Below are 24,759 nucleotides of genomic sequence, written 5' to 3' on the forward strand. Positions count from 1 at the left end.
CAGCCAAGGAAGCCTGTATTGTCTGAGCGACATTTCAATGTGGCCAGCATGAAAATATGGAACATAGTAATCTTCCTGCCAAAGTGGTATCTATTTATCTACTCACAGTTGCATGATTTCTAACTGTTAGATTGGCAGGAGCTGGTGTGAGTAATGGGAACTCACCTGTTGCACAGCACTTGAATTTTGACTCAGGCTGTCAGTGTCGCAGCTGACAACTGCTAAGACATCACACCGCCCCATCTTTCATGATAGCCAGGTACTTCCTAATCATCTATTTAATTCAAGTTTCATTCCCTCCTTTTGCTTATGCCCAATCAAACCCATTTCCAGTTTGGGGAGCAGGAAAGAAACAGAAGGTTTTGTACTTTTCCCTCTTGCTGTCATCTGTTGCTATAAAATAATTTTGCTTGTAGTAGCAGGTTCTCCCTTTTTTTTCTTTTACAACAATACAGAAAAAAGGCATTTTTGTGTTTTTAGAATCTTTTGCAATTCGTAATTCTTTTGGTCTTTTTATCTTTCTGCAGATAAAAGCTATATTGGCTTCTTAAAATGCCCTCAATTTTTTTATTAGAAAATTTTGTCAACAAAACATTTTTTCAGAATTGTTGTAGGTACAGTTTCTATAGGTTTGCTCATTCTAAATCTATTGCCAATTTATTTAGATAAAACTTTGTTGTACTGTACAGTTTTCAGACATGAGCAAAGGCTTATATTCTGTTTTTGTGAACATGGGAAGAAAAGATAGCAAGCTACATGATATATTATTACTATTTGTTAAATTTATTTGCTGCCAATCATTGTGGCTTCTTGTGATTTAAATTACATTTGAAAATAGCAACCAACTAAAAATTGCTAACTAAAAAACAATAACACAGAAGAAAAAGAGATTCATGAATTTAAAGCTTACACCAGCTGATTAATGCACAAAACATAATTTGTTTGGGATTATGCCTCGTTCTACTGTTAAGATATTATGGTAGAATATAGCTTGCCATGTCTTCTGTCTTACAAGTATAGAAACATTTTCAAAACAGATTTCCAGACGTATTCATGTAGAAAACTATCCAAAACTATTTTTGTTTTTGAACTTACAGGCCTATCCTTATGGTTCTCCAGCTTTATTAATTCAGCAACAAGTTCCTGTAGGATACCAGCCAACTTATAATTACCAGGTTTGAGTATATTTCAGATTTAGTATCCAAAAATTAAATGTTAAGTTTTATCTGAACTAAAGATGTTTTAATACGGCTTTCAGATCATGCCACTTAATACTTTGAAATGTAGTTGTAGGAATAACTAAGCAAGAAGATAATATATGCTGGATAGTAGTAGGTCTTGATAAATATCAAATTGTGTTTACTCTCAGCTGTGAGCTTTTTGTTACTAAACTGCAGTAATCCAAATTCCAAAGAGGAAAAAATAATAAGGGCACTTATACATTGCACCTGTCAGCAATTGTGGGGACTTTTAAACTACCTAAAAGTACTTATATAATATTAAACAAAGTTAGACATTGGTACTTTAAGATTGTCTACTCCTGATTCCATATAAGAGCATATATTTCTCAAGAGATGCAATATATAAAATGCAGAAAAGCAAACTTTCAATTGCTGTTCCCTTTGTCTGGATCAGGGGTATCAAACTCATGGAGGCATCATGTGACGTATCAGGACTTTTTCCTCCTTCGCTAAACTGGATGGGGCAGGGCCAGCATGTGACGTATCTGGCCCACAAGTTTGACACCCCTGGTCTGGATCATTTGACCTGAGCATTTCATCTGATATCTGTCCAGCCCCAATGCTGCTGGGTTTTAGGAAGGCTGTAAACACTTGGATTGGGGGAAGGAGATATATTACAGGCTTTTCCGTCTTGCAATAGAGTCAAATTTGTTAAGGAGTTACTCAGTAAATGATTATATTGGAGTATATTGTAGGTTCTTTTTTTCTTATGTATTTAACCTTATTTACAAAGAAAAATATGCAAGCTGCTCAGAGTTGGTATATTTCAGAGCAGGAAATAAGCCTGACAAGCAAGCATATTTTATCAATCAAATAACCGAAACTTGATCATCCATCTTATTATTCCTGTGTTTTGAGTTGTGTAAACTTTGTTGCTTAGCTTAGATTCCTTGCTTTAAATTTGGAAGGCAGACATTCATATTTCTAAAAATTAATATTCAAAGATGTCCCAGAGGTGCTTTTTTCAAAAAAACAACAGGACTTTCTTAGTTTTTTGTTTTAAGATTTTTCACTTTTCGTCCAAGAAGCTTCTTCAGTTATTTAGCAAAACGCTTTCAAACAAAGAAAATCCAGTTGCCTTTTGAAAAAAGCACCTTTGTGATAACCATGACCTGGATGATTGAGAATCTCCATAGACATGGTGGCGCAGTGGTTAGAATGCAGTACTGTAGGGTACTTCAGATGACTGCTGGCTGCCAAAAACTTGGCAGTTTGATTCTCACTGGCTCAAGGTTAACTCAGCCTTCCATCCTGAGGCAGTAAAATGGTCAGTAAAATGAGGACCCAGATTGTCGATAAGGAGCCAGATGCTGACTCTGTAAACTGCTTAGAGAGGGCTGTAAAGAACTGAAGCAGTATATAATCCTAAGTGCTATTGCTACTCAAAGATGCATTATTGTATTTCTATTATTTTATCAAGCAAGTTAAATGCTATGTTCTGCTAAAAGTCTGTTAATAGTTTCTTCACTTACTGTTTTTTTAAGATTCCACCACAGTGGCCTCCTGGAGAACCAAGAAATTACATCGTGCCAGTAAGTCACATTTCTTGTAGTTATTTAAATTCAGTGGCTAATATTTACAAATCAAAGGTGACCTGCCATCCTTATTTATGTACTAGTCACTGACTGATTATTTTTATATTGGCATATCTGTTAATTTTACATGAACATAATTTCTCTGGCACTTCATTAAATAGTGCCTTCAAGGTGTTTTTGAAATTTAGCAGAAACAGTCAAAGAAGGGCCTCCAAAAATTATCTAAATATCTGGCAGGTGTACTTGGAAGTAACACTTAAAGTAGTCTGCACCAGACTCTGTAGCACTTTAAAAATTGATGCTAATCTTTTAAGTTTGTTAGAAAATTCCATTTTATTATATAGAAATAGTAGCGGAGGATTGTTACATAGCCATACAGATGGAAGTACAGTGTACAGTCACCATAGGCTTGCTGCTTAACGGTTTCAACCTCATATGAAACTCCTCAGAACATAAAGGAACCATAGATGCAAACTAAACACTGCCATCTACTGCCTGAATAATTCTGTAATTGTTGCAATATAACATACATGTATTCCAACACCTCCACTCAACAAGTACTCTTTTTTTTTTATTTAAAAAGTTTTACAAATACATTTTCACCCCAATTTCCCCCCCCAAACCCTCCCTAACCCTCCCCTCCTCCCATGACTTCCTCAAGATGAAATCCAAATCAAAATCACATTTTATAATACTATAACCCCTAACTATTCCACCCCGTGTACTATTCATTTCTTCGTAAATAACATTCAATTATTATATCCCTTTGTAATACATTCAGCTAAAAGGTATCTGATATTTCCTAGTTTGATATTTATTCTGCACATAATCTATCCATTTCATATTATATCATACTTTACCACCCTTCTAATCTCCCCCCCTGTGTACAATACATTTCTACATAACATTGAACTAAAAGCTATCTGATACTTCCTAGTTTGTCAACAAGTACTCTTTATAATAGTCCCATTTCAGCTCTTAGTTCTTTTTCTTACTTCTTATAATTCTTCTTGTCCTTTTTCTTCCTCTTCTTTTTGTCCTAGTTGTCTATAAAGCTGCTGCTGCTACTACTTAGGCTTTGGCTCTCCAAAGAGCAGGCACTGGAGTTGCTGGGGCTCTGGTGGCTGCAGTCGCTTTTGCATTCTTCTTCCCATCTCTGGGTTTTAATGCGTTGTGAGCAACATAAGGAAGACATCTGAATCATAAAGAATCTATATTGGCATCAGGTAGCAAATGAGAGACTAGGCCAAAAATACTCAGATGATACAGAAGTACAAAGAGGGGCCAGACAGGGCTGTATTCTGTCTCCACTGTTATTTAATAACTACTCTGAGTCAATTTTCAGCGAAGCATTGGAAAACATCAATACTGGCCTCAAAGTAAACGGTGTTTGGATCAACAATTTAAGATATGCTGATGATACAGTTCTGTTTGCCAGTAAGCATTAAGACCCTCAGCTCCTCATCAACAGAGTCACAGAAATATCTAAAAAAATACGGCTTGAAGTTTAACACCTCAAAAACCAAGATGATGGTCGTCAGTAAACTACCCATTAATTTACCACCGATAAATTCAGAAGGAATACCACTAGAAAAAGTTGAAAGGATCACGTACCTCGGTTCTAATTTACATGAAAGCTGGGACATGACCACTGAAGTAAAGAGAAGAATAGAGAAAGTTCAAACAGCATTCTTCAAAATGAAAAAGGTCTTCTGCAGTCATGACATAAGCCTAAGACTGAAAATGAGGCTTGTCAGATGTTACATTTTTTCTATACTGCTCTATGGAGTAGAGAATTGGTCTCTTGACAGAAAGCCACTTGAGACTAGAAGCATTTGAAATGTGGATTTACAGATGACTGTTACGTATAAGCTAAGTTGACAAAATCAGAAAGGAGGAGGTGGTAAGCCACCTGGGAAAGCAAAGGGAAAGGGAAAGATTGAAGGCAAACGAGGTCCAGGCAGAAGAACAACATCATGGCTTCAAAATCTAAGGGACTGGTTTGGACAAAACTCACTTTTTCGTGTGACTGTTGATAAAAATACGATCGCCAACATTGATGGATATGGCACAAGAAGAAGAGCAACATAAGACAGATGTTTGGCTAGGATGCCTTTATTGATTCTGGTGTATTTCCTGATTGAAACTTCTTGTGGCCCAGTGCCAGCCCTTCTTTTATTCTACTTGGATAGTGTTTCTCAGTTAATTTCTTTATTATGTTAGGACTTCTGTGTCCAAGGTGTTTGTGCCATGTGTGAATGCAATTTGAAGGTTTTTTTCTCTTTGGCAGTATTAGCTACCTGATTGTAGTTCAGCTAATAAAGTTTATCTATAATTTTAGCCTTTGCAAGTAAGATATCCCCTTTTGTGATAACAACTGTCCTTTTTAAAGATCACTACATTGCCTTGTTTTGTGAGCTTCTACTCTGACAAAAGATTAGTTTCAAGAGGAGTGACATATAGTACATTTTTTACCAGTATTTTTCTGGTGACACTCTGAGAAATAGGATAGTAAAGAAAACCATCTTCTATTCTTTCTGATTTCATTATTTGCCCATTACCTGTGGTGATTGTTTCTGTTTTAAGGTGAGTAAAGAAATACTTGTCATTTGTCATGTGATCCATAGCTCCTGAATCAACACACCGTGCTTGCAAAGATGAAGTGCAACTTTTGGATTGAAAAATATGTACATTATCTGAAGAAAAATCAGTTTCTTCCTTCACACTTGGCTTTTTGTAATTTTTACATTCTAGCATTCGAGATTCTGCAATCTACTTTTAAGTGACTCTTGCTTACAAAGCATTTGCATGTTTCTTGCTTCATGTAACTTTTTATTCCTATTTTTCATTTTAAAAACATACTCTGTGACAGAAGCACCGTCACTATTAATGCTTTCTGTTTTAGGCTTACATTCATCTTGCCATTAACATATTCCCATCTGAAAAAAGGAGGTATAGAAATTGTAATTTTAGTTGAAAGGACTAGAAACTGTTTAAATTTGTTAACTGGCCAAATATTTTGTTCAGCAAAAATACATTGTATGTTTGTCTGTGTGTTTGTATAAAAACTTAAAAAAAAAAAACACATATTCCCATCTGGACGTACAATCAAGCACTGACAGGCGTTTCATAGCTTTCTGTTAAACCGTTAAGTAATAGTACTGCGACAGGAAAACCTTTTATTTTTTATATATATCTCAGATGTTCAACCATTTCCAAGGTATACTTTATGTAATCCTGCATATCCTCCTTGCCTTTTATCAGCTTGGTTTGGTATAGCTTTCTAATCAAATAGTTCGTTGCTTAGATTAACTCTTTCATGCACCTTTTGTAATCCTTTAAACATTTCTTTAGCAGTTTCACATTTATGTGTATGAATGATTTGATCATCTTCTAAGCTGAGAGATTGTTCTCTGAGCTTTGTCTATCCACTCATCTGAAGGGTGTTCTGACCTATTCATTTATACATTTTATTAGCAGCATTTTCATTAATTTCCAAGACTGGCAATTCTGGTTTGTCAGATTTGCAAATGAAATCTTTGTTTCGGCTTTGTTACTGGCCATTTTCTTTATTTTGTCATAGTCGTCTTGCTGTTGCTGTTTCTTGCACTTATTTATTGTAGGTGGCTATGACTGGTCTACTCTGTTCTGTGCTAAACTTTGTATTTCTCCTCTAATTTGGATTTATACTGGGCTTATCTCTAGTTTTATACTGATTTCATCTCTGGTTTACCTGGGTTGAACCTGGTTTACCTAGGTCCATAATCTGCTAGAAAATTATGTTTTATTCTATAGAAATAGTAGCAGAAGATTATTATGTAGCCATACAGATTGGCAGCAGAAGATGGTTATATAGCCATACAGATAAAAATAAAGTGTACAGGGTACAGTCACCGTGGGTCTTGTTCTTAACAGTTTCAACTGTCACAGGAAACTCCTCAGAACATAAAGGGAATCATAGATTATAACCATAGATGCAAACTAAACACTGCCATCTACTGGCTGAATATAATGCAATACAAAATACATTCTAACATGTATTCCAACAAAGTTGCTGCTAGAAATGAACTTATCTATTGAAGCATTGGTATACATGATTAATTTAACTTGTTTCATTATAAATGAATGAAGCCACAATTTCCAAGATGCTGTCTACTATTTTTCGGTAGGTCAAAATGCTATATGTCTACCAAATACAGTGGTACCTTGGTACTCATCGTTAATTGGTTCCGGGAGGCACAATAAGAACCCAAAATGATGAGTATCAAACAAATTTTTCCCATAGGGAATAATGTAGTGAGTCACAAGGCAGCTGACAGCGACAAATATTAGCTTGTGTGTTGTGTAGCAAATACTGGGACAATTTTTTTTTGTCAAAATACGTTGAGTACCAAATTAGACGAGTTTCAAAGCTGTTGGATACCAAGGTACCACTGTATAAGCAAATAATAAATAAATAAATGCTATAATTGAGCTTTATGTATCTAACTTGCAATATTGAGTTTTTTCTGTAATTTCTATTTCAGACTTTGATCAGTTCATAGAATGGATAGCATCCATTTCTATTAACTCTTTTAAATTTTACACAGGCATACACTACAGTGAATTATGGTAGTGAAATGGATGTTGGAACTGACCAAGCAGAGTGTTCTATGACTGACACTGCACAGTCATGTGCAAACAGTCCACAAAAGGTATAATGATTTATTTTACATAAATATTATTTTCATAAAGAATAATTAAATCTTGGATGTATAATAAATGAAAAGCAAGAGTAAAATATAAATAGTACAGGTAGCCTTTATTTGCTGACCACAATTGGGATTTACAGGTGAAACTCGAAAAATTAGAATATCGTGCAAAGTTCATTTATTTCAGTAATGCAACTTAAAAGGTGAAACTAATATATGAGATAGACTCATTACATGCAAAGCATGTATGATTTATCATACATGCTTTGTACTCACCTGATATCAGATCACCGGATTACCTGATATCCTACATTGTGACCACTTTAGTTAGTGACAAAATTGTACAGGTGAAACTTGAAAAATTAGAATATTGTGCAAAAGTTCATTTATTTCAGTAATGCAACTTAAAAGGTGAAACTAATATATGAGATAGACTCATTACATGCAAAGCGAGATAGTTCAAGCCTTGATTTGTCATCCTTTTGATGATTATGGCTTACAGCTCATGAAAACCCCAAATTCACAATCTCAGAAAATTAGAATATTACATGAAATCAATAAAACAAGGATTGTACATAGAACAATATCGGATCTCTGAAAAGTATAAGCATGCATATGTACTCAGTACTTGGTTAGGGCCCCTTTTGCATCAATTACTGCTTCAATGCGGTGTGGCATGGATGCTATCAGCCTGTTGCACTGCTCAGGTGTTATGGAAGACCAGGATGCTTCAATAGCGGCCTTCAGCTCTTCTGCATTGTTCGGTCTCATGTCTCTCATCTTTCTCTTGGCAATGCCCCATAGATTCTCTATGGGGTTCAGGTCAGGCGAGTTTGCTGGCCAATCAAGCACAGTAATCCCATGGTCATTGAACCAGGTTTTGGTACTTTTGGGCAGTGTGGGCAGGTGACAAATCCTGCTGGAAAATGAAGTCAGCATCCCCATAAAGCTCATCTGCGGAAGGAAGCATGAAGTGCTCCAAAATCTCCTGGTAGACGGCTGCGTTGACTCTGGACTTAATGAAACACAGTGGACCAACACCAGCAGATGACATGGTTCCCCAAATCAACACAGATTGTGGAAACTTCACACTGGACTTCAAGCATCTTACAGTGTGTGCCTCTCCATTCTTCCTCCAGACTCTGGGTCCTTGGTTTCCAAATGAGATGCAAAAGTTGCTCTCATCAGAAAAGAGGACTTTGGACCACTGAGCAACAGATCAGTTCTTTTTTTCTTTAGCCCAGGTAAGACGCTTCTGACGTTTGTTGTTCAGGAGTGGCTTGACAAGAGGAATATGACATTTGAAGTCCAGGATCCGTCTGTGTGTGGTGGCTCTTGATGCACTGACTCCAGCCTCAGTCCACTCCTTGTGAAAGTCCCCAACACTTTTGAATGGCCTTTTCTTGACAACCCTCTCCAGGCTGCGGTCATCCCTGCTGCTTGTGCACCTTTTTCTTCCACACTTTTCCCTTCCACATAACTTTCTATTAATGTGCTTTGATACAGCACTTTGGGAACACCCAACTTCTTTTGCAATTACCTTTTGAGGCTTTCCCTCCTTATGGAGGGTGTCAATGATGGTTTTCTGCACAACTCAGGTCAGCAATCTTTCCCATGATTGTGATTCCTACTGAACCAGACTGAGAGGCCATTTAAAGGCTCAGGAACCCTTTGCAGGTGTTATGGCTTAATTAGCTGATTAGAGTGGATGTTTTGAGCCTAGAATATTGAATCTTTTCACAATATTCTAATTTTCTGAGATTGTGAATTTGGGGTTTTCATGAGCTGTAAGCCATAATCATCAAAAGTGTGACAAATCAAGGCTTGAACTATCTCGCTTTGCATGTAATGAGTCTATCTCATATTAGTTTCACCTTTTAAGTTGCATTACTGAAATAAAAGAACTTTTGCACAATATTCTAATTTTTTGAGTTTCACCTGTACAATTTTGTCACTAAGTAAAGTGATCACAATGTAGGATATCAGGTGATCACAGCTGTACTTTCCAGGGTGTCAAGACTCATCCGTTTTGCACCTTTGGTTTTTGTTTGCCTCCTAACCACTCCCCACTCTTTGGAATGTTCACCTGGAGTGGGATAATTAAAAAGAATTTAATTATTGTTTTTATTTTCATTCAGTGGAGAGAAAGGGATTACCATAAACAGCACTCAATGGTGACTGAACCTGAAAGCAATGGCAGCTGTGGGAGCACAATATAAACAACCTGGTGTTTACTATCTTGTAGTCCCTTCTTCTCCAAATTTTGTGATATGGGGAGGACAGAACAAATTCCAGATATTGCCTACAGAAATTGCTTGGCTTTATTTGTCTCCACCACAGTTAAGAGATTAGGGATGAAAGAATTACAAGAGAGTACCCAGACATACAACTGGGACTACACCAGTTTGAATGTGTAATGCATTAGCAGCTGCCAGCACCAGCACAATGCTTTCTTTCTTTCTTTCTTTTGGTCAAGTTCTTTATTTTATATTACTTCTACATATCAATGTGTGAACAGTATGACACCTGGGTATCATACATTTTGGTACAAGTAAACATAATATTACTCATGGTTACTACATTTATCTCGCTTATATGTTTCTAACAATAATACACATTTATATTCGGTTATAGTCTTATATTATTTCATATTGTTTAAACATACCTGATAACTACCGCCAGTTAATTTCTAAACTTCTCTCTTATTACATTTATCATGTTATGTTAAAATGTATGTACTGTTATTCCCCTCTTATTTCTGTCTCTATTCTAACTTTTATTCATGTAACTGTATTAAAAGACATTTCTTTTCTGTCTTTCATCTTTCGCCTGCTTTATTATTCGTGTTTCCCATATTTAACTCTTTACATCTATTTATATTAAAATTTCATCATTCTTTCATTGTTCAGTGTTTCAATGTACAATTCTAATACCAATCACAATATAATTTAAACTTGTAGGATAGATTTATTCATACTACTTCCATTCATCCAATCTATGTAATTCTGCTATTAATACGCATGCTTGTATTAAAATATATTCTTTCGTTATGTAATTACTCATTATTTGATTTTATTATTTTACTGCTAATCATTATATTATTTAGGCATATTTAATAGTACCATCATTCAATCTCTAATTTTCCCATTTTTGATGCTTAGTTCTTATTCATAATTCCCATATTTCACTTCATATCTATTTGTATTAAAATATCATAGTATGTACAAAATAATCATCCAGTCTATATAATTCTAATGTTAATACACATTTTTATTAAAATACGTTCTTGAACAAACTTTTTTCTCTTTTTTTCTATCCATCGTCTCTTGTCCGCAACAGTACTTTAAATCTTATTTTTATGACTTTCCTCCCATATTCTTCTCTTAAATCTTTGTCTCTATCTACGTCTACGTCTGCATCCTGACTGTTCAATCTAACTTTTTCTCCCCTCCCTACTCTCTTCCACTGTCTAATTTTAAAACTATCTGATCTAACCCCTATCTCCTTTCCCAAAATATCTTCCTGTTTCTCCCATTCTCTTTTTAAATCTTTTGAAATATTTTTCCCCTGTTTGAATTCCTTAGTCGTTATTAATTTTGATGATATCTCCTCGTTATCTTCTTTTCATAGTTTCTCGGTTCTGCTTTTCCCTCCATTCCTTCTGCTGGTTCCTTCCTTTCCTGAGTGTCCTGGTCTTTGCTCATTGTCCCTTGGATAATATTTTCCAGCTTTTGGTCTATGCTATCCAATAATTCCATAATCATCTTATGTTGTTTCTGTATAAAATCCTTAATCTTTGGAACATCAGCTCCATCTTTTTTAAAATTCCACTCATTTCCTCCTTGTGTTGCGTCTTATCTTGTTTTAGTAGATGCCACTTTTGGTCAAGAGTCCAAGAACCATTTATTTAAATCTGAGCTTACACAAATCACAATTCTTTATGCCCCATAGATAATCAGTCAGATTTAAATATACCAAGGGATTATCCAAGCCTCCTCAAATCACTTTTATGAATTCAATCATATAATGTAACATTCAGGGGTCTTTTTAATTAAAAATCTTCCTTGTTCTCATATTTAAATATTTAAATCTCCAGTGGTCTTAGGGTAGATGAATGTAATCCAATAAGTATTTCACAGTCCTTCAAATGATTATTCCCAGTCTTGTATATTTTTCTCTCATCAGCAGATGGCGCTGTCTACTTCACAATGTTTTACTGTCAAGTCTGATTTTAATTGTTTTAAATTATAATTCAAGTAAAAAATCAGTATTAATTTTTTAAATCCATAGTTCCAGCATTTTAAAATGTCTTTTCAGTACCATGTCTTCTCACCTGGAGAGTCCAATTTTCTGCATTTTTAAAGAAAAATTTTTTTCCTCTCTAATTCTTCTCCTTCCGGTTTAGTAAATTTTCAAAGTGCTTATTTGCCACTTTGACAGATAGTTCTAAATAAATAGTCCCCCTGGATTTCCTTGGGGTCAAGTTTTAATAAAAGAATATCCTCTCACCCAGTTAACATACTGTTCACTAAGGTCCGCTCCTGCACAAAGCTTAGATGGTCGTGAGCTGCCTCAGCTTCGTGGCAACCATCTTTGGGCTGCCTCTTCTCGTGGCTGAGAGGGAAAAAAAGCCCCAGGTCAGGCAGGAGAGATGCAGCTCTCCTCGACATCTCAGAGTGCCCCTCTGCTTCTCTGCCCATACAGGGCAGCATTGGCTCCTTTCAGAGCCCACCAATGGGGAGAACTCAGCACGGGCATGCGGAGATATGCTTCCCATGTCTGATCTCACCCTAACATCAGCTGGAAGCCAGCACATTGCTTTCTATGTATCAGGTACCCCATGTACCCCATTTTTCGGCCTATAAGACACTCAAAAGTATAAGACGCACCTAGCTTTTTGGGAGGAAAAAGGAGGGGGGGCTCCTGGAATACCACCTATCAGTTGTTACAGGCTGCAGGGATCACTGCTGCTGCCACCTATCACCGCCACCTGGAAAAAGCCAAAAATGGGATATGCGGAGGCCAAAAATGGGGTGCGTAGAGGTGGCGGCAGCAGTGATGGGTGGCGACGGTGGCAACCCCTGCAGCCTGGAACAGCTGATAGGTGGTATTCCGAGAGGCCAATCCAACCGCCAGTCAGCTCCTTGTGCTAAATCAGGCTGTGCTGAAGCTGACCAGGCTGTTTGCTGCAAGGAGGTAAATTGCTGCGAGGCAGAGGCTGGCCGGTGGGTGGGCGGGGCTTCAGCAACGTTCACTGTATAAGACACACAGACATTCCACTTTCTTTTTTGGGGGGAAGTGTATCTTATACACCGAAAAATACGGTATATTCCCCATTGTATGCTGCTTACTGACTGTAATGGTGATCATGTGACTAAGAAACAGTGACAGTGACTTAATGAATGAGACAATTGGCAAGCAAGGACTATCTGTAGTGTGTGTGCATTGCTTTTTTTCTTGGTGTCTTGTGTGTAGAGATTATAAACCGATATTCCAAAACATTAGAAGATCTGTTACATCTGTCAACATTTATATTTGCTAAAAAGCCTATAAATGGCCAGTTGCTAAAGCATGAGTTGACAATTTGTGTCCATATATGAATCCCCTACATAATGTTTATGACTATCCAGGACTCAAAATTTCATGTTTAAATTCAGTGTCAAATGCCCAACTTTCTGTAGTGCAGTTTTGTTTTGTTATTCTTTTTCAAAGGGTATACGTGGCAACGACCCTGCCCGAGCTCCTCAATGTTATAGCCGAGGTGGCGGCTGATACCCCCAGACTTGTGGTCATGGGGGATTTCAACCTGCCATCCATCGGTGAAACATCTGAGGTAGCTCGGGAGTTCATGGCTTCCATGACGGCCATGGACCTGACCCAAGTAATTCACGGCCCTACTCATATGGGGGGACACACTCTGGACCTAGTTTTTATCTCTGGTCAGTGGTTGAGTGGCCTCGATATAGGGGATGTAGATATCGAACCCTTGTCATGGTCTGACCACTCGCTCCTTCGACTTGACTTTCTGACCGCCGTACCCCGTCGCAGGGAGGCGGAACCGACCAGGTGGTTCCGCCCCAGGCGCCTGATGGACCCTGATAGGTTCCAGATGGAGCTTGGGCCATTTCCTGAGACTCTAGCTCATGACTCGGCTGATGACCTGGTGGCCGCCTGGGATAGGGCGGCTGCCGGGGCTTTGGACCGGGTCGTGCCTTTGCGGCCTCTGACCCGGCACCGAACTCACCTAGCTCCTTGGTTTTCCGAGGAGCTGAGGGAGATGAAGCGCCGGAAAAGACGCCTAGAGAGCAGTTGGAGGGCCAGTCGTTCCGAGTCTGACTTGACACTGGTAAGGTCTCATATTAAGACCTACCTAGTGGCGATAAAAGCGGCGAAATCTAGCTATTTTGCCGCTCTTATCGCGTCATCAGATAATCGCCCAGCCACCCTGTTTAGGGTGACCCGCTCCCTCCTCCATCTGGGAGCGCGGGAGGACCCCTTGCAGGGCCGAGCTGAGGATTTTGTACAGTATCTGGATGATAAAATAACTCAGATTCGGGAAGACTTGGCCGCCGACTGGGTTAGTTCAGACGAGATGACTGAGGCAGGCCTTGAGAGTGTTATCTGGGAGGAGTTCGATCCTGTGGCTCCCGAGGACATGGACAGGATCTTGGGACGGCTGAACGCAACCACATGTTTATTGGACCCGTGTCCCTCCTGGTTGGTGCTGGCTTCCCGGGAGGTTACACGAGGCTGGCTCCAGGGGATTATTAACGCTTCTTTGAGCGAGGGTGTCCTGCCGGCCGCCTTGAAAGAGGCGGTGGTGAGGCCTCTCCTCAAGAAGCCATCCCTGGATCCGGCTATTTTGGCTAACTATCGTCCAGTCTCCAACCTTCGCTTTATTGCGAAGGTTGTTGAGAGTGTGGTGGCGCGACAGCTTCCCCAGTACCTGGATGAAGCTGTCTATCTGGATCCGCTCCAGTCCGGCTTCAGACCTGGGTACAGCACGGAAACGGCATTGGTCGCGTTGGTGGATGATCTCTGGAGGGCCCGGGATAGGGGTTATTCCTCTATCCTGGTCCTATTAGACCTCTCAGCGGCTTTTGATACCATCGACCATGGTATCATGTTGCGCCGGCTGGAGGGACTGGGAGTGGGGGGCACTGTTTTGCGGTGGTTCTCCTCCTATCTCTCCGACCGGTCGCAATCTGTGTTGACAGGGGGGCAGCGGTCGACCCCAAGGCGCCTTGTTTGTGGGGTGCCGCAAGGGTCGGTCCTCTCGCCCCTCCTGTTCAACATTTATGTGAAGCCGCTGGGTGAGATCATCCGTGGTTTTGGGGTGGAGTTCCATCAGTACGCTGATGACACTCAGCTGTACATTTCCACCCCAGACCATCCCAATGATGCCTTGGAAGTGATGTCCCAGTGCCTGGAGGCCGTGCGGGTCTGGATGGGGAGAAACAGGCTTCGACTCAACCCTTCCAAGACCGAGTGGCTGTGGCTGCCGGCGTCCCGGTATAGCCAGCTGACGCCATCGCTGGTTATTGGGGGCGAATCATTGGCCCCCACAGAGAGGGTCCGCAACTTGGGTGTCCTCCTGGATGCGCGGCTGTCCTTAGAAGGGCATATGACAGCCGTGGCCAGGAGGGCTTTTTGTCAGGTTCGCCTGATACGCCAGTTGCGTCCCTTTCTGGACCGGGACTCCCTACGCACGGTCACTCAAGCACTCGTCACTTCTCGTCTGGACTATTGTAACGCTCTCTACATGGGGCTCCCCTTGGGGTGCACCCGGAGGCTCCAACTGGTGCAGAATGCGGCTGCGCGGGGGATTATGGGAGCGACGGGGCGCTCCCATGTGACTCCTCTCCTGCGCGAGCTGCATTGGCTTCCGGTGGACTTCCGGGTGCGCTTCAAGGTGTTGGTGATTACCTTTAAAGCGCTCCATGGCTTAGGGCCAGGGTACTTACGGGACCGCCTTCTGCCACCAATAGCCTCCCACCGGCCGGTTCGCTCCCACAGAGAGGGTCTCCTCAGGGTGCCGTCGGCCAGACAATGCCGGCTGACGACCCCCAGGAGGAGAGCCTTCTCTGTGGTGGCACCTACCCTATGGAACAATCTACCCCCAGAGATACGAGTGATTTCCGACCTCCGGATTTTTCGTCGGGCCCTAAAAACTCATTTTTTTCAACTAGCTGGTCTGTCCTGATTTTAGGGTTAGTTTTAAAATTTTTAAAATTTTAATATTTATTTTAATTGACAAATTTTAAATTATGAGCCAAATTTATAAATTATCTTAATCTTATTTTAATTGTGATGTTTGTTATAGATGTTTTTTATCCGGCTGTTCACCGCCCTGAGTCCGAAAGGAGAAGGGCGGTATAGAAATGCGAATAAATAAATAAAAATAAATAAATGGGAGCAAGATACCTCTTGAAGACAATTTTTAAAATGTCCATCCTTCAAACCTCTGACCTGATATTAACTGACTGAAATTTGGCTGTTTTGTAATCAGATTTAGATTCATACATACAGGGCTTTCAAGCAATGAAAATGGAAGCAGGTGAGGAGACTGAGGTTATCTCTTTATACAACATTAGTTCAGGAATTAGAAAACATCTAACACAATATTCACAATATATTAATAAAGTTTAATTGTTTTAGAAATCTGTGGATCGCAGCATACAGACAGTAGTATCGTGTCTATGTAATCCAGATAATCGGTTGAGGAACAATATTGTAACTCAAGAGGACTATCTTAAGGTATCAATAAAACTGTAAGATAAGACCACTTAAGAGATCTGTTACTAGGAATTATTGGAGATCATATTTACAGGGATAGTATGTATGGGAAATATTCTGACTCCAGATTTGACAGAGATGGCTACAGCTAAGTACCCACCTCCTTTATAGATTTATTGTTGCATTTTAATTTGGTATTCAAATTCTGTTTACACTGTTTTGATGATGGAAATTTGACAGCAGCTTCACACATCACAAAGAAGCTATAATAGAGAATGCATAAGTAAATTCTACATTTACTTTCTACACTGCAGAATAAATGAATAAATAATGAATATATTGTAGTCATAGACCAGAACACAGTTTAGCCCAATTTAATCTAAAATATATATTTTTATTTTTATTTTATTATGTTTTAGATCAGTTTTAAATATCTGATTGGTATTTGATACCTAAATAACAATCTAATAAATTATGAAAATAGCAGAAAGGTAGTCTTATACCTACAACTCAACCAAGTGTGTAGAATTAATGGCAGAGATAATTCCTTTTTTAAATTTAAAAACAGAAAAAAAGTCACTTTATTAACATAAGGAATCCTATTTTAGAGAAAGATTTTACATCAATAATCTTTTTTCCTCAGTGCCTTCTAAAAGGAGTGATTTTTAATATTTAATACTATTTACTTGAACCTGTACAATGGACAAAATGCTTTTCCAGAGGAAGTTTATAAAAACCACTGTATAAAAACCACTAAATAATGTGAATAAAATATTTGTAATTGATAATTATTTGTTACCTTGCTAAATTGTCCCTAAGTACAGAAAGAAACTACACAAATAGCTTGTTTACTTCCAGGGTTTTCTTAAATTGGTTTGTTCCTTGGTCCAAGAGCTTTATTTTCAGAAGTAAATAATAAGACATTTTAATTTGAATCTGGCTGCACTTTAATTTATCTTCTTTAATCTTCATTTGTAGGAGAAGAGAGCACATCATTTTAGAAGAAGCAGAGCTGTTCTTAAAACTGTTTGACTCAACAATAGATATAGAAAACCTGAAATATTCATGTTTGTCATTTGTAAAGGTAGAAAAACGTGCAGTTTAATATTGGTGACAAAACATGGGCTACAATTATGTGGCCCTACTGGCAAAAGTTATTTGAAGTTGGAGTTCATTTGAAGTTTGTATGTGATATGTTTCTCTATGTTTGAATTTGTTATTTATTTCTAGACATATTTGTATAATTTATCTAGTCTAGATTTTTCTGCATTATAATTCCTAACCAGAAAATTTAATGTTTAACAGTTGGAATTCTTGAAAGTTTCTGAATATTGGGTTGTGCTTTTAAGCTTTAAAATACATTTTACTGCATGTTGATACTTGTTTCTAACATTTTAACTTTCTCCCAGCTCACACTTAAAATAGGAGAATCTTTTTTTGCAAGAGGTATTTTTAAAACTGTACTTGAATCAGGTGATTAAACAGACATCCAGTTGCATATCAATTACTGCCACAAATACATACTCAGTACAGTACAGTATTGCCTTACATGTCCAATCAGTGGGGACTTCATTCACTAGCTGTGTGTGCTGCTTAATTATCAGTTCTGAAACTGATAGGAATAAAAGTGTACTCACGGATGTAATTAATAGTATTAACTATACTTCATGAGTTACACTTTTTTATACTAGGCCATCCTGGCTAAAATATCATAAAATTGTGGAAAGAACGAGTACTATATGATCTTGTGCTTTTTAAAACTAGTCACCAGCTTTAAATCAAAGAATTTGTAAAACTGTTTAATTATGTAGACTTTAGTTTTATATCAGTAAATTTCCACAATAAACTCTTTTGAGGAGGATTCCTTTTGTCACTGTGGTTTAGCCAGGGAGACTTATAACATATTTTTAAACAGTTGACCTAAATATTAACATTGCTTGTTTTGATCTCACATAACGTAATTAGAATGAGACTTAAACATTGAGAAAGTAGTTTTGTTATAAACATTCAAATAGCCTTAAATTGAATTTATGTCTACAAAGAAAAGTATTAAGATTGCATTTATGTACCTTTTGGTAAAATCATACTAGTTTTGCATGGTTACGTTTGAACATTTAGTGTTGCCAAGTGTAGTGTGTCTTTTACTCTCCCTCAATTTCAAGAGGGAAATCTATAAATCTATAGATAAAATAGATAAAAGCACAAATGTATCCCTTAACTTTTAGGAGATGGGACAAATAAAACTCAAGCATTTCTATTTACATTGTTACCTCTGCCTTTACAGTTTACAGTCTTGAATTTACCAAGAATGTTTTTGGCTTTCATTAACTTTAAGATGTGAAAGGAAACATCTTATCCAAGCTCACAGGGTGTTGTGGACTTCAGTCCTGCTTAGGTTAGGCCAGTGGTGAAATCCAAATTTTTTTACTACTGGTTCTGTGGGCATGGTGTGGCTTGGTGGGTAGACATGGCTTGGTGGGTATGGCAGGGGAAGGATACCGCAAAATCTCCATTCCCACCCCACTCCAGGGGAAGGATACTGCAAAATCTCCATTCCCACCCCACTCTGGGGCCAGCCAGAGGTGGTATTTGCTTATTCTCCGAACTGCTCAAAATTTTCGCTGCCGGTTCTCCAGAAACTGCTGGATTTCACCCCTGGGTTAGGCTCATATAGGAAATGGCAGGGAGATGGGATCGATATAGACTCTTCTGTCTTCCAAAAAGAAGTGAAATACACCTCATAAATGAAGAGCTCTGGAAATACATTAGTTGAATCCAGGTTATTCGGAAAATAAGCACAAAGGATAATGAAGTTTAAATGAGGGAGACAGAAATACTTTTAACAACATATAATGGGGATATCCTGCTCTCTGTTTCACTAGAAGGCATAATTTCTTCAGATTTCATGAGGCCAATCTCACTGGCAGCTTTTGTGCTCCTAAATTGAAAGCTTTATATTGTCTCAAGCAAAGTTTGAGAGTTTATACCAAAACATTATAGAAATGATGTATGGGTGTATGAATTACAAGGTAATAAAAATAAATGAGATGTCCTGAAATAATTTACACAGCAATGCTGTGAATCAAATGCTTGGAAGATGAGGCTTAATGGTTGAGCCAGCTGATAGTTAACATTTATGAAATCACAGAACATTGATTGAAGAGAAGCTAGGTGGGATGCAGTAAGTAAATCATATGATTCAAATAGAAAGCTGACTATCTGAGCTGAAGCATTAAAAATGAAAATGAACTGTCTATATTACTCTATATAAAAGGATACTATGGATGAGTATTTTAATCTAGTGGTTTTGTCAGAAAAATTTGAAATTTTGCTATTTTTATAAGAATAAAGCAAAATAACAAAGGACGTGAGTTTTTCAAAACTTCATCCATGATGCTGGGAAAATTGGAAGGGGAAATTTGAAAAAAAAAATCAGAATAAGACTGTTTCCCAAAGAGGCTTTAGATAAACCAATAGGCCTATGTGAAGTGACTTGGATTTTTCTTGGTTGAATCCGGTATACTAGAAATATGACATTCTTCATTGATTTGAAGTGAAGGTATTTATAATTATCCTGTAAAGCGCGAAAAGCATTTGTGTATGAATACTTTCCCCAGCTATTGGAACTGCCTGAGGAAGTTTCAGAAAAGGTGGTCATTTTGCTAAAAAGCATTGAGGGAATGCTTTGTTGAAGGCTCTCTTGAAGTGAAGAATTGGAAACTATCTGCAAAAAATGTATTGCCAAAAATTTATATACTTTTTATATTGTAGGGGGGAAAAATTAGCTACAATAGAGGACTTGAAAGAATGCTGACTTCGATATAATAAGGACAACTTGCACGCCAAGAATTCATGTAGCATTTCTAAGAACAAGTGTAAAGGGATCGTTATGGATAGCAATGTCTATGCATAGGCAATGACACTTGGTTGCTCCAGTTAATAGATCTGCTTTATCTTATATTCTACATTATGCCCTTTCTTTTCCTTGTTCCCATCTGAGTTTGTTTTATCTGTCATCTTTGTTCTTTTGTATTTTTGTACCACTCCTTATTTTTAAATATTTTTTCACAATTTATAAGCCACACAGAGTTGCTGAGAGTCTAGGGCAACATATACACATTAATAGTAATAATAATATTAAAAGGTTTAATTTCAGGTCTGCAATAAATCACAAATGTTTTAAGATGGTTGTAGGGACTAGGGATGTTTTAAAATTAAATAAGCAATTCATTTGAAAGATGGTTCTTTCTTCTTATGTATTACAAAATTGTCAAGTGCAGGAAATGAGTTCAGACTCTTCAAATGAATATATAAGTTTATTGCAAGCTTAAGCTGGGTACAAAAATCTGAATTACTAACAGGTCAAAGCAAATTGGGATAGAGGCAATAGAATTCAAGGTGAGCTGGATTTAGATCGCTTATGGGCACGACGGGCCTAAAGAAATATATTAAACCAATTATAAAAAGATGCAACAGCAACTTTGTTAAAGTTACTGAAAATATGTGGCCCTAATTTTAAGAAGATACCTATCTGCTATAATTGTGTGTTGATTAAAGAACAAGGCAGCCATTTTAAACTTAGTATTAAACTAATCCACTTATTGAATTTGCTATTTTATCAATAATTTTAAAAAATAATTTTGGCAGAGGAAAATAAATGTCACATACTAATAACTTCGCTAATGTCATCTCTTCTATCCCTATTGCAACATAATCACTGGCCAGCAGATGGTGTGTTAGGCTAAGTATTACTAACATTTTAAAAGTACACTAATATAGGGATGGCATATTCTTTCCTGACCTAAAATACATAAGGAAAAATTTGAAGAAACCAGTATGGAAGAACTGTACATTCATTTCTAATACCATTAAACATACCTCCATAAATTCAGTATCTCACTTGACCCATACTTGAGTAAGTCAGTTTAAGGAGATGAAAGGAAACAAAGTTATTGCTTAAAATTCCTTTGTTCCCCAGGACCTTCCTCCCCATGCCTTTTAATTTTTCTTCTATGTTTTAGAACTATTTTGTTATAGGTAGCCTTGGCTAAGGTAATGTTTGGTAGATATTTTTTTAAAAAACTTGATACATATGTGTCTTGCAATATTCTTATGATAATATTTTTGACTGACTACACCAGTGAGTCCCAAAGATACTATCTTTGCTTCCTACTCAGCTCCCTGGGTCACAAGAACTAACTTCTAACATCTCACTTCCAAAAATAAATAAATTGACCCATATAGGCCTAGTAAATTAAAAAAAAAAAAAGGTTACATAGCTGCATTCAGGCTATGACTGGAAATTTCCTCATCTCAAAAAAAGACAAGTAGAGAATATTCCAAGGAGTTTCAACAAACGGAAGAAACAATCAAGTTTGCTTTTAGGTAAATGATATTTTATAGTTGATCACTCCATCATGGCAACAGTTTTGGTAATAAACCTTCCCAATGTCATTCCATTTGTAAGAAAAAAGGTAAAGTCTCTAGTTAAATAACATTGCTAACTGATCCTTGCATTAGAATTTTATATTTTAATCTTCCATTCCTCTTGGTACTTTAAATGAATAAGTACAAATAGCAGTCATGATAATTAATCAACTAATAATATAGCTATAAGAGATCTGCATTTGCTCAATAAACCTTAAAAACATATTTAATTTATATCCCACCATCATTTTTATAAACAAGGTGGCGAACATATCTAATATTTCTTCTATTTTCCCCACAACAATATCCCTGTGAGATGAGTTGGACTGAGACAGTTGCTGGTCAAGGTCACCCCGCTAGCTTTCATTGCTAAGGCCAGACTTGAACTCAGTCTCTCTATTTCTAACTTCAGGTCTTAACCACTAGTCCAAACTGGCTCTCTGATTTCTGATGTTTGCATTTTGTATTAAATGCAAGTTCATCTGAAATTCCTAAAACTAGTTCAATAGTACATTTAGTTCATTATTGTGTACATTGGATTTTATATTTTGCATTCTAGGTATGTTCTCTATTGTGGATAGTAACACTTCTATTATAAGAAAATGATTCTAGCAATTATTGATCTGCTAAAGATAGGATGCCAGAATAGTTAAGGCACATTCTTTATTATTTAAAAATATAGCCCACATGCATTAATAATTAGAAAAACCTGGACGATTATTGCTTCTAAAATTCAAATACAGAACATTATGTTTATTCAGTATTATATAATAAGCTTACTGCTATATGGCGTGCTTAGAGGAGATTCTATGCTCCATCATACAATACAACCAGAAAATATAAGATGTGAATTTTACAAAATGCAAATTCCCCCAAATAAATTAACAAACCATCTCCATTTAGAAAAGAAATGTGTAAATATTTTCTTACACTGTAGCCTAGTACGGAAGTGAATATCTTAATTGAAAAATACTGGAACAAGACGGCAATAAAATCTGAAGTGCAGATTGAAAACATATTTTCTAAACATTGTTTTATGAAAAGATTTCAGCTTGTTCTCTTAGCCCAATGCTGTTGTGCAATATAAATAACCGCACCCTATACTGTTGATAGTAAAGATCAATTTATATTGATCGATTATCCATCCTTTTGTACTTAAAGTACATTTCAGATGATACATGGATTACCAGATATTTTAACTGATTTTAAATACTGTATTAGAAATAATCTTCAGGCTTTTTAAAATCCAGAGATCTGGAAATTTTAAATAAAAAGTCTGAATCCTTACTAGTCCTATGTCATTGGCAACTACTACCGGTAGCATAGTATCCATCAGATTAGATTTGAAATTGCTCCTGACTGGAGTTCTTATAACAATATATTGGAAATGCTGCATTTTCGATCTTCTCCGTAGGCTTTAACACTACTATCAAAACCTATACAATTATAGGGGCCCCCTATTGGCAGTGCATGCTGCTTTTTCACATAGCCAACTAGTCAATGAGTAGGAAAAAAATGAGGTAAAGGCTGAGAGAAAAAGTGCAAATGTGAAAAGGGAAATTCAAAGGGAGAAAAAAAATCTGAATCAAAAGTCAGAAAGTAAAATTGGAAAATGTAGGAATGTTTTCCAACTGAGGACAAAAGCCTTTTTATGCTGTTCTTTATTTTTGACAGCTTTTAATTTCTCCTGTTTTGTGCTAGATGGCAGTATAATTTACATTATTGGTTATTTGCAAGTAAGAGTAATTATTCTCAATAAGCCCCAGTGCAACTTCTTTTCTCTTGTGAGGTGACAGCAAGCAAAATCTTTAAAGTATCTCTGTCCTGTCTAGTTGATTTTTATGGCAATGATGACAAGCTTAGGAAGGCTAATTTTACTGTAATTGTTACATGGAGTAAGAGTACAGTTTAGTCTAAGCACAGTATATGTATTCAGATTCTAACATCCTCTTAATGTTGATCTTTCTATTTATACTGAAATAGCATTAAATAATGTGAGGCTCTTGGTTATTTTAAAGATAGACTTAGTCTGCCTACTAAATATTTATTATGATCTAAATATGTAATTTACTTTTTGTGGTCTTAAAGTATAACCTTTCATTAGGCTACTGGAAAACAATATTAAAGGGAAATTAACGCCTTTTCTCTAATCTGTTTTTTACAATGAGACATATATTAATACAACAATGAAACATACAGTATATCAAACATATATGCAGATTATATACTGTGTGGTATATTGAGAGACAATTGTAATAATAAATGACGAGAGATTGGTTTCATTGAGTTTGTGAATGAATTAATATCTGAATGTTTGTTTTCCTGAATTCCACCCCAGAATTTCTTTATACTTAAAGAAAATCAGAACTGTAATAAAGCTGTAATTAAAACTTTTTTCTGGAAACTAACAGACTGCACCATCACTGTTTCTTAATTCCTACCCATACTTGAATGCAAAGGATTGCAGTGTGCATTTACAAAGGCATAAAAATGACATTCAAATTAATCTAGAATGGCAATATTATACATGGAAATGGTAATGGAATTGTAGCAATCACAGGCTGAATAAAAGTTGTGAGTGCATGCTGTTAAAAAAAGTAAATAAAATTTTAGGTTGCATCTACATTTCCCCCCAAATCATGGCAATTTACTCTAAATTTATTAGGATTTGCTTCCAGCACTTTGCAAAGACAAACACCAAACACAGTTCAAGAAAGGGATTAGAATTTAAGCCTTATGAAGAAAGATTCAGGAAACTAAAATGTTTAAATTTGGGGTGTGGTGGGAGAAATATGAATATCTGGAGACCTGTTATAGAAAATTGTTCTCTTACAGTCCTATGGGCTATATAGTCTTCCTACCGGTAGTATAGGAAGGTAGGTAATATTAGGAAAACTTCTGCATTCTCTTTTGCTTGATATATTGAAACAATGGCTGGACAGTCATCTTTGGGGATGGTTTAATACAGATTATACAGAATAGAAGCTGTATTTGAGCGCCATAATAGTCCATTTGATATTTGATTCAATGGTGAGTCATATTCAGCAAAAATTCTAAGCAACCAAACTGTTTAGTCTTCAACATAACTTTTTTCTCTCAAGACTTGTGCTTTCTAATCTTGCTTGCTCA

General features: G+C 37.0%; 1 protein-coding gene across 2 annotated transcripts in view; it reads left to right on the forward strand.

Moving 5' to 3' along the window:
* Positions 1 to 18,464, forward strand: part of DAZL (deleted in azoospermia like) — a 29,794-nt gene extending 11,330 nt beyond the window's left edge. For both annotated transcript variants that reach the window (XM_034402092.3, XM_034402091.3), the window contains exons 7-11: positions 1,098 to 1,175; positions 2,726 to 2,773; positions 7,366 to 7,470; positions 16,126 to 16,224; positions 17,182 to 18,464. In XM_034402092.3, the coding sequence (XP_034257983.1) occupies positions 1,098 to 1,175; positions 2,726 to 2,773; positions 7,366 to 7,470; positions 16,126 to 16,224; positions 17,182 to 17,235 (384 nt within the window). In that variant the 3' untranslated portion in view covers positions 17,236 to 18,464. The remainder of the gene's footprint in view (positions 1 to 1,097; positions 1,176 to 2,725; positions 2,774 to 7,365; positions 7,471 to 16,125; positions 16,225 to 17,181) is intronic.
* The last annotated feature ends 6,295 nt before the right edge of the window (positions 18,465 to 24,759 follow it).

Source organism: Pantherophis guttatus, chromosome 4 (assembly GCF_059756535.1).
Source record: "Pantherophis guttatus breed Tessera chromosome 4, ASM5975653v1, whole genome shotgun sequence".
Taxonomy (NCBI): domain Eukaryota; kingdom Metazoa; phylum Chordata; class Lepidosauria; order Squamata; family Colubridae; genus Pantherophis; species Pantherophis guttatus.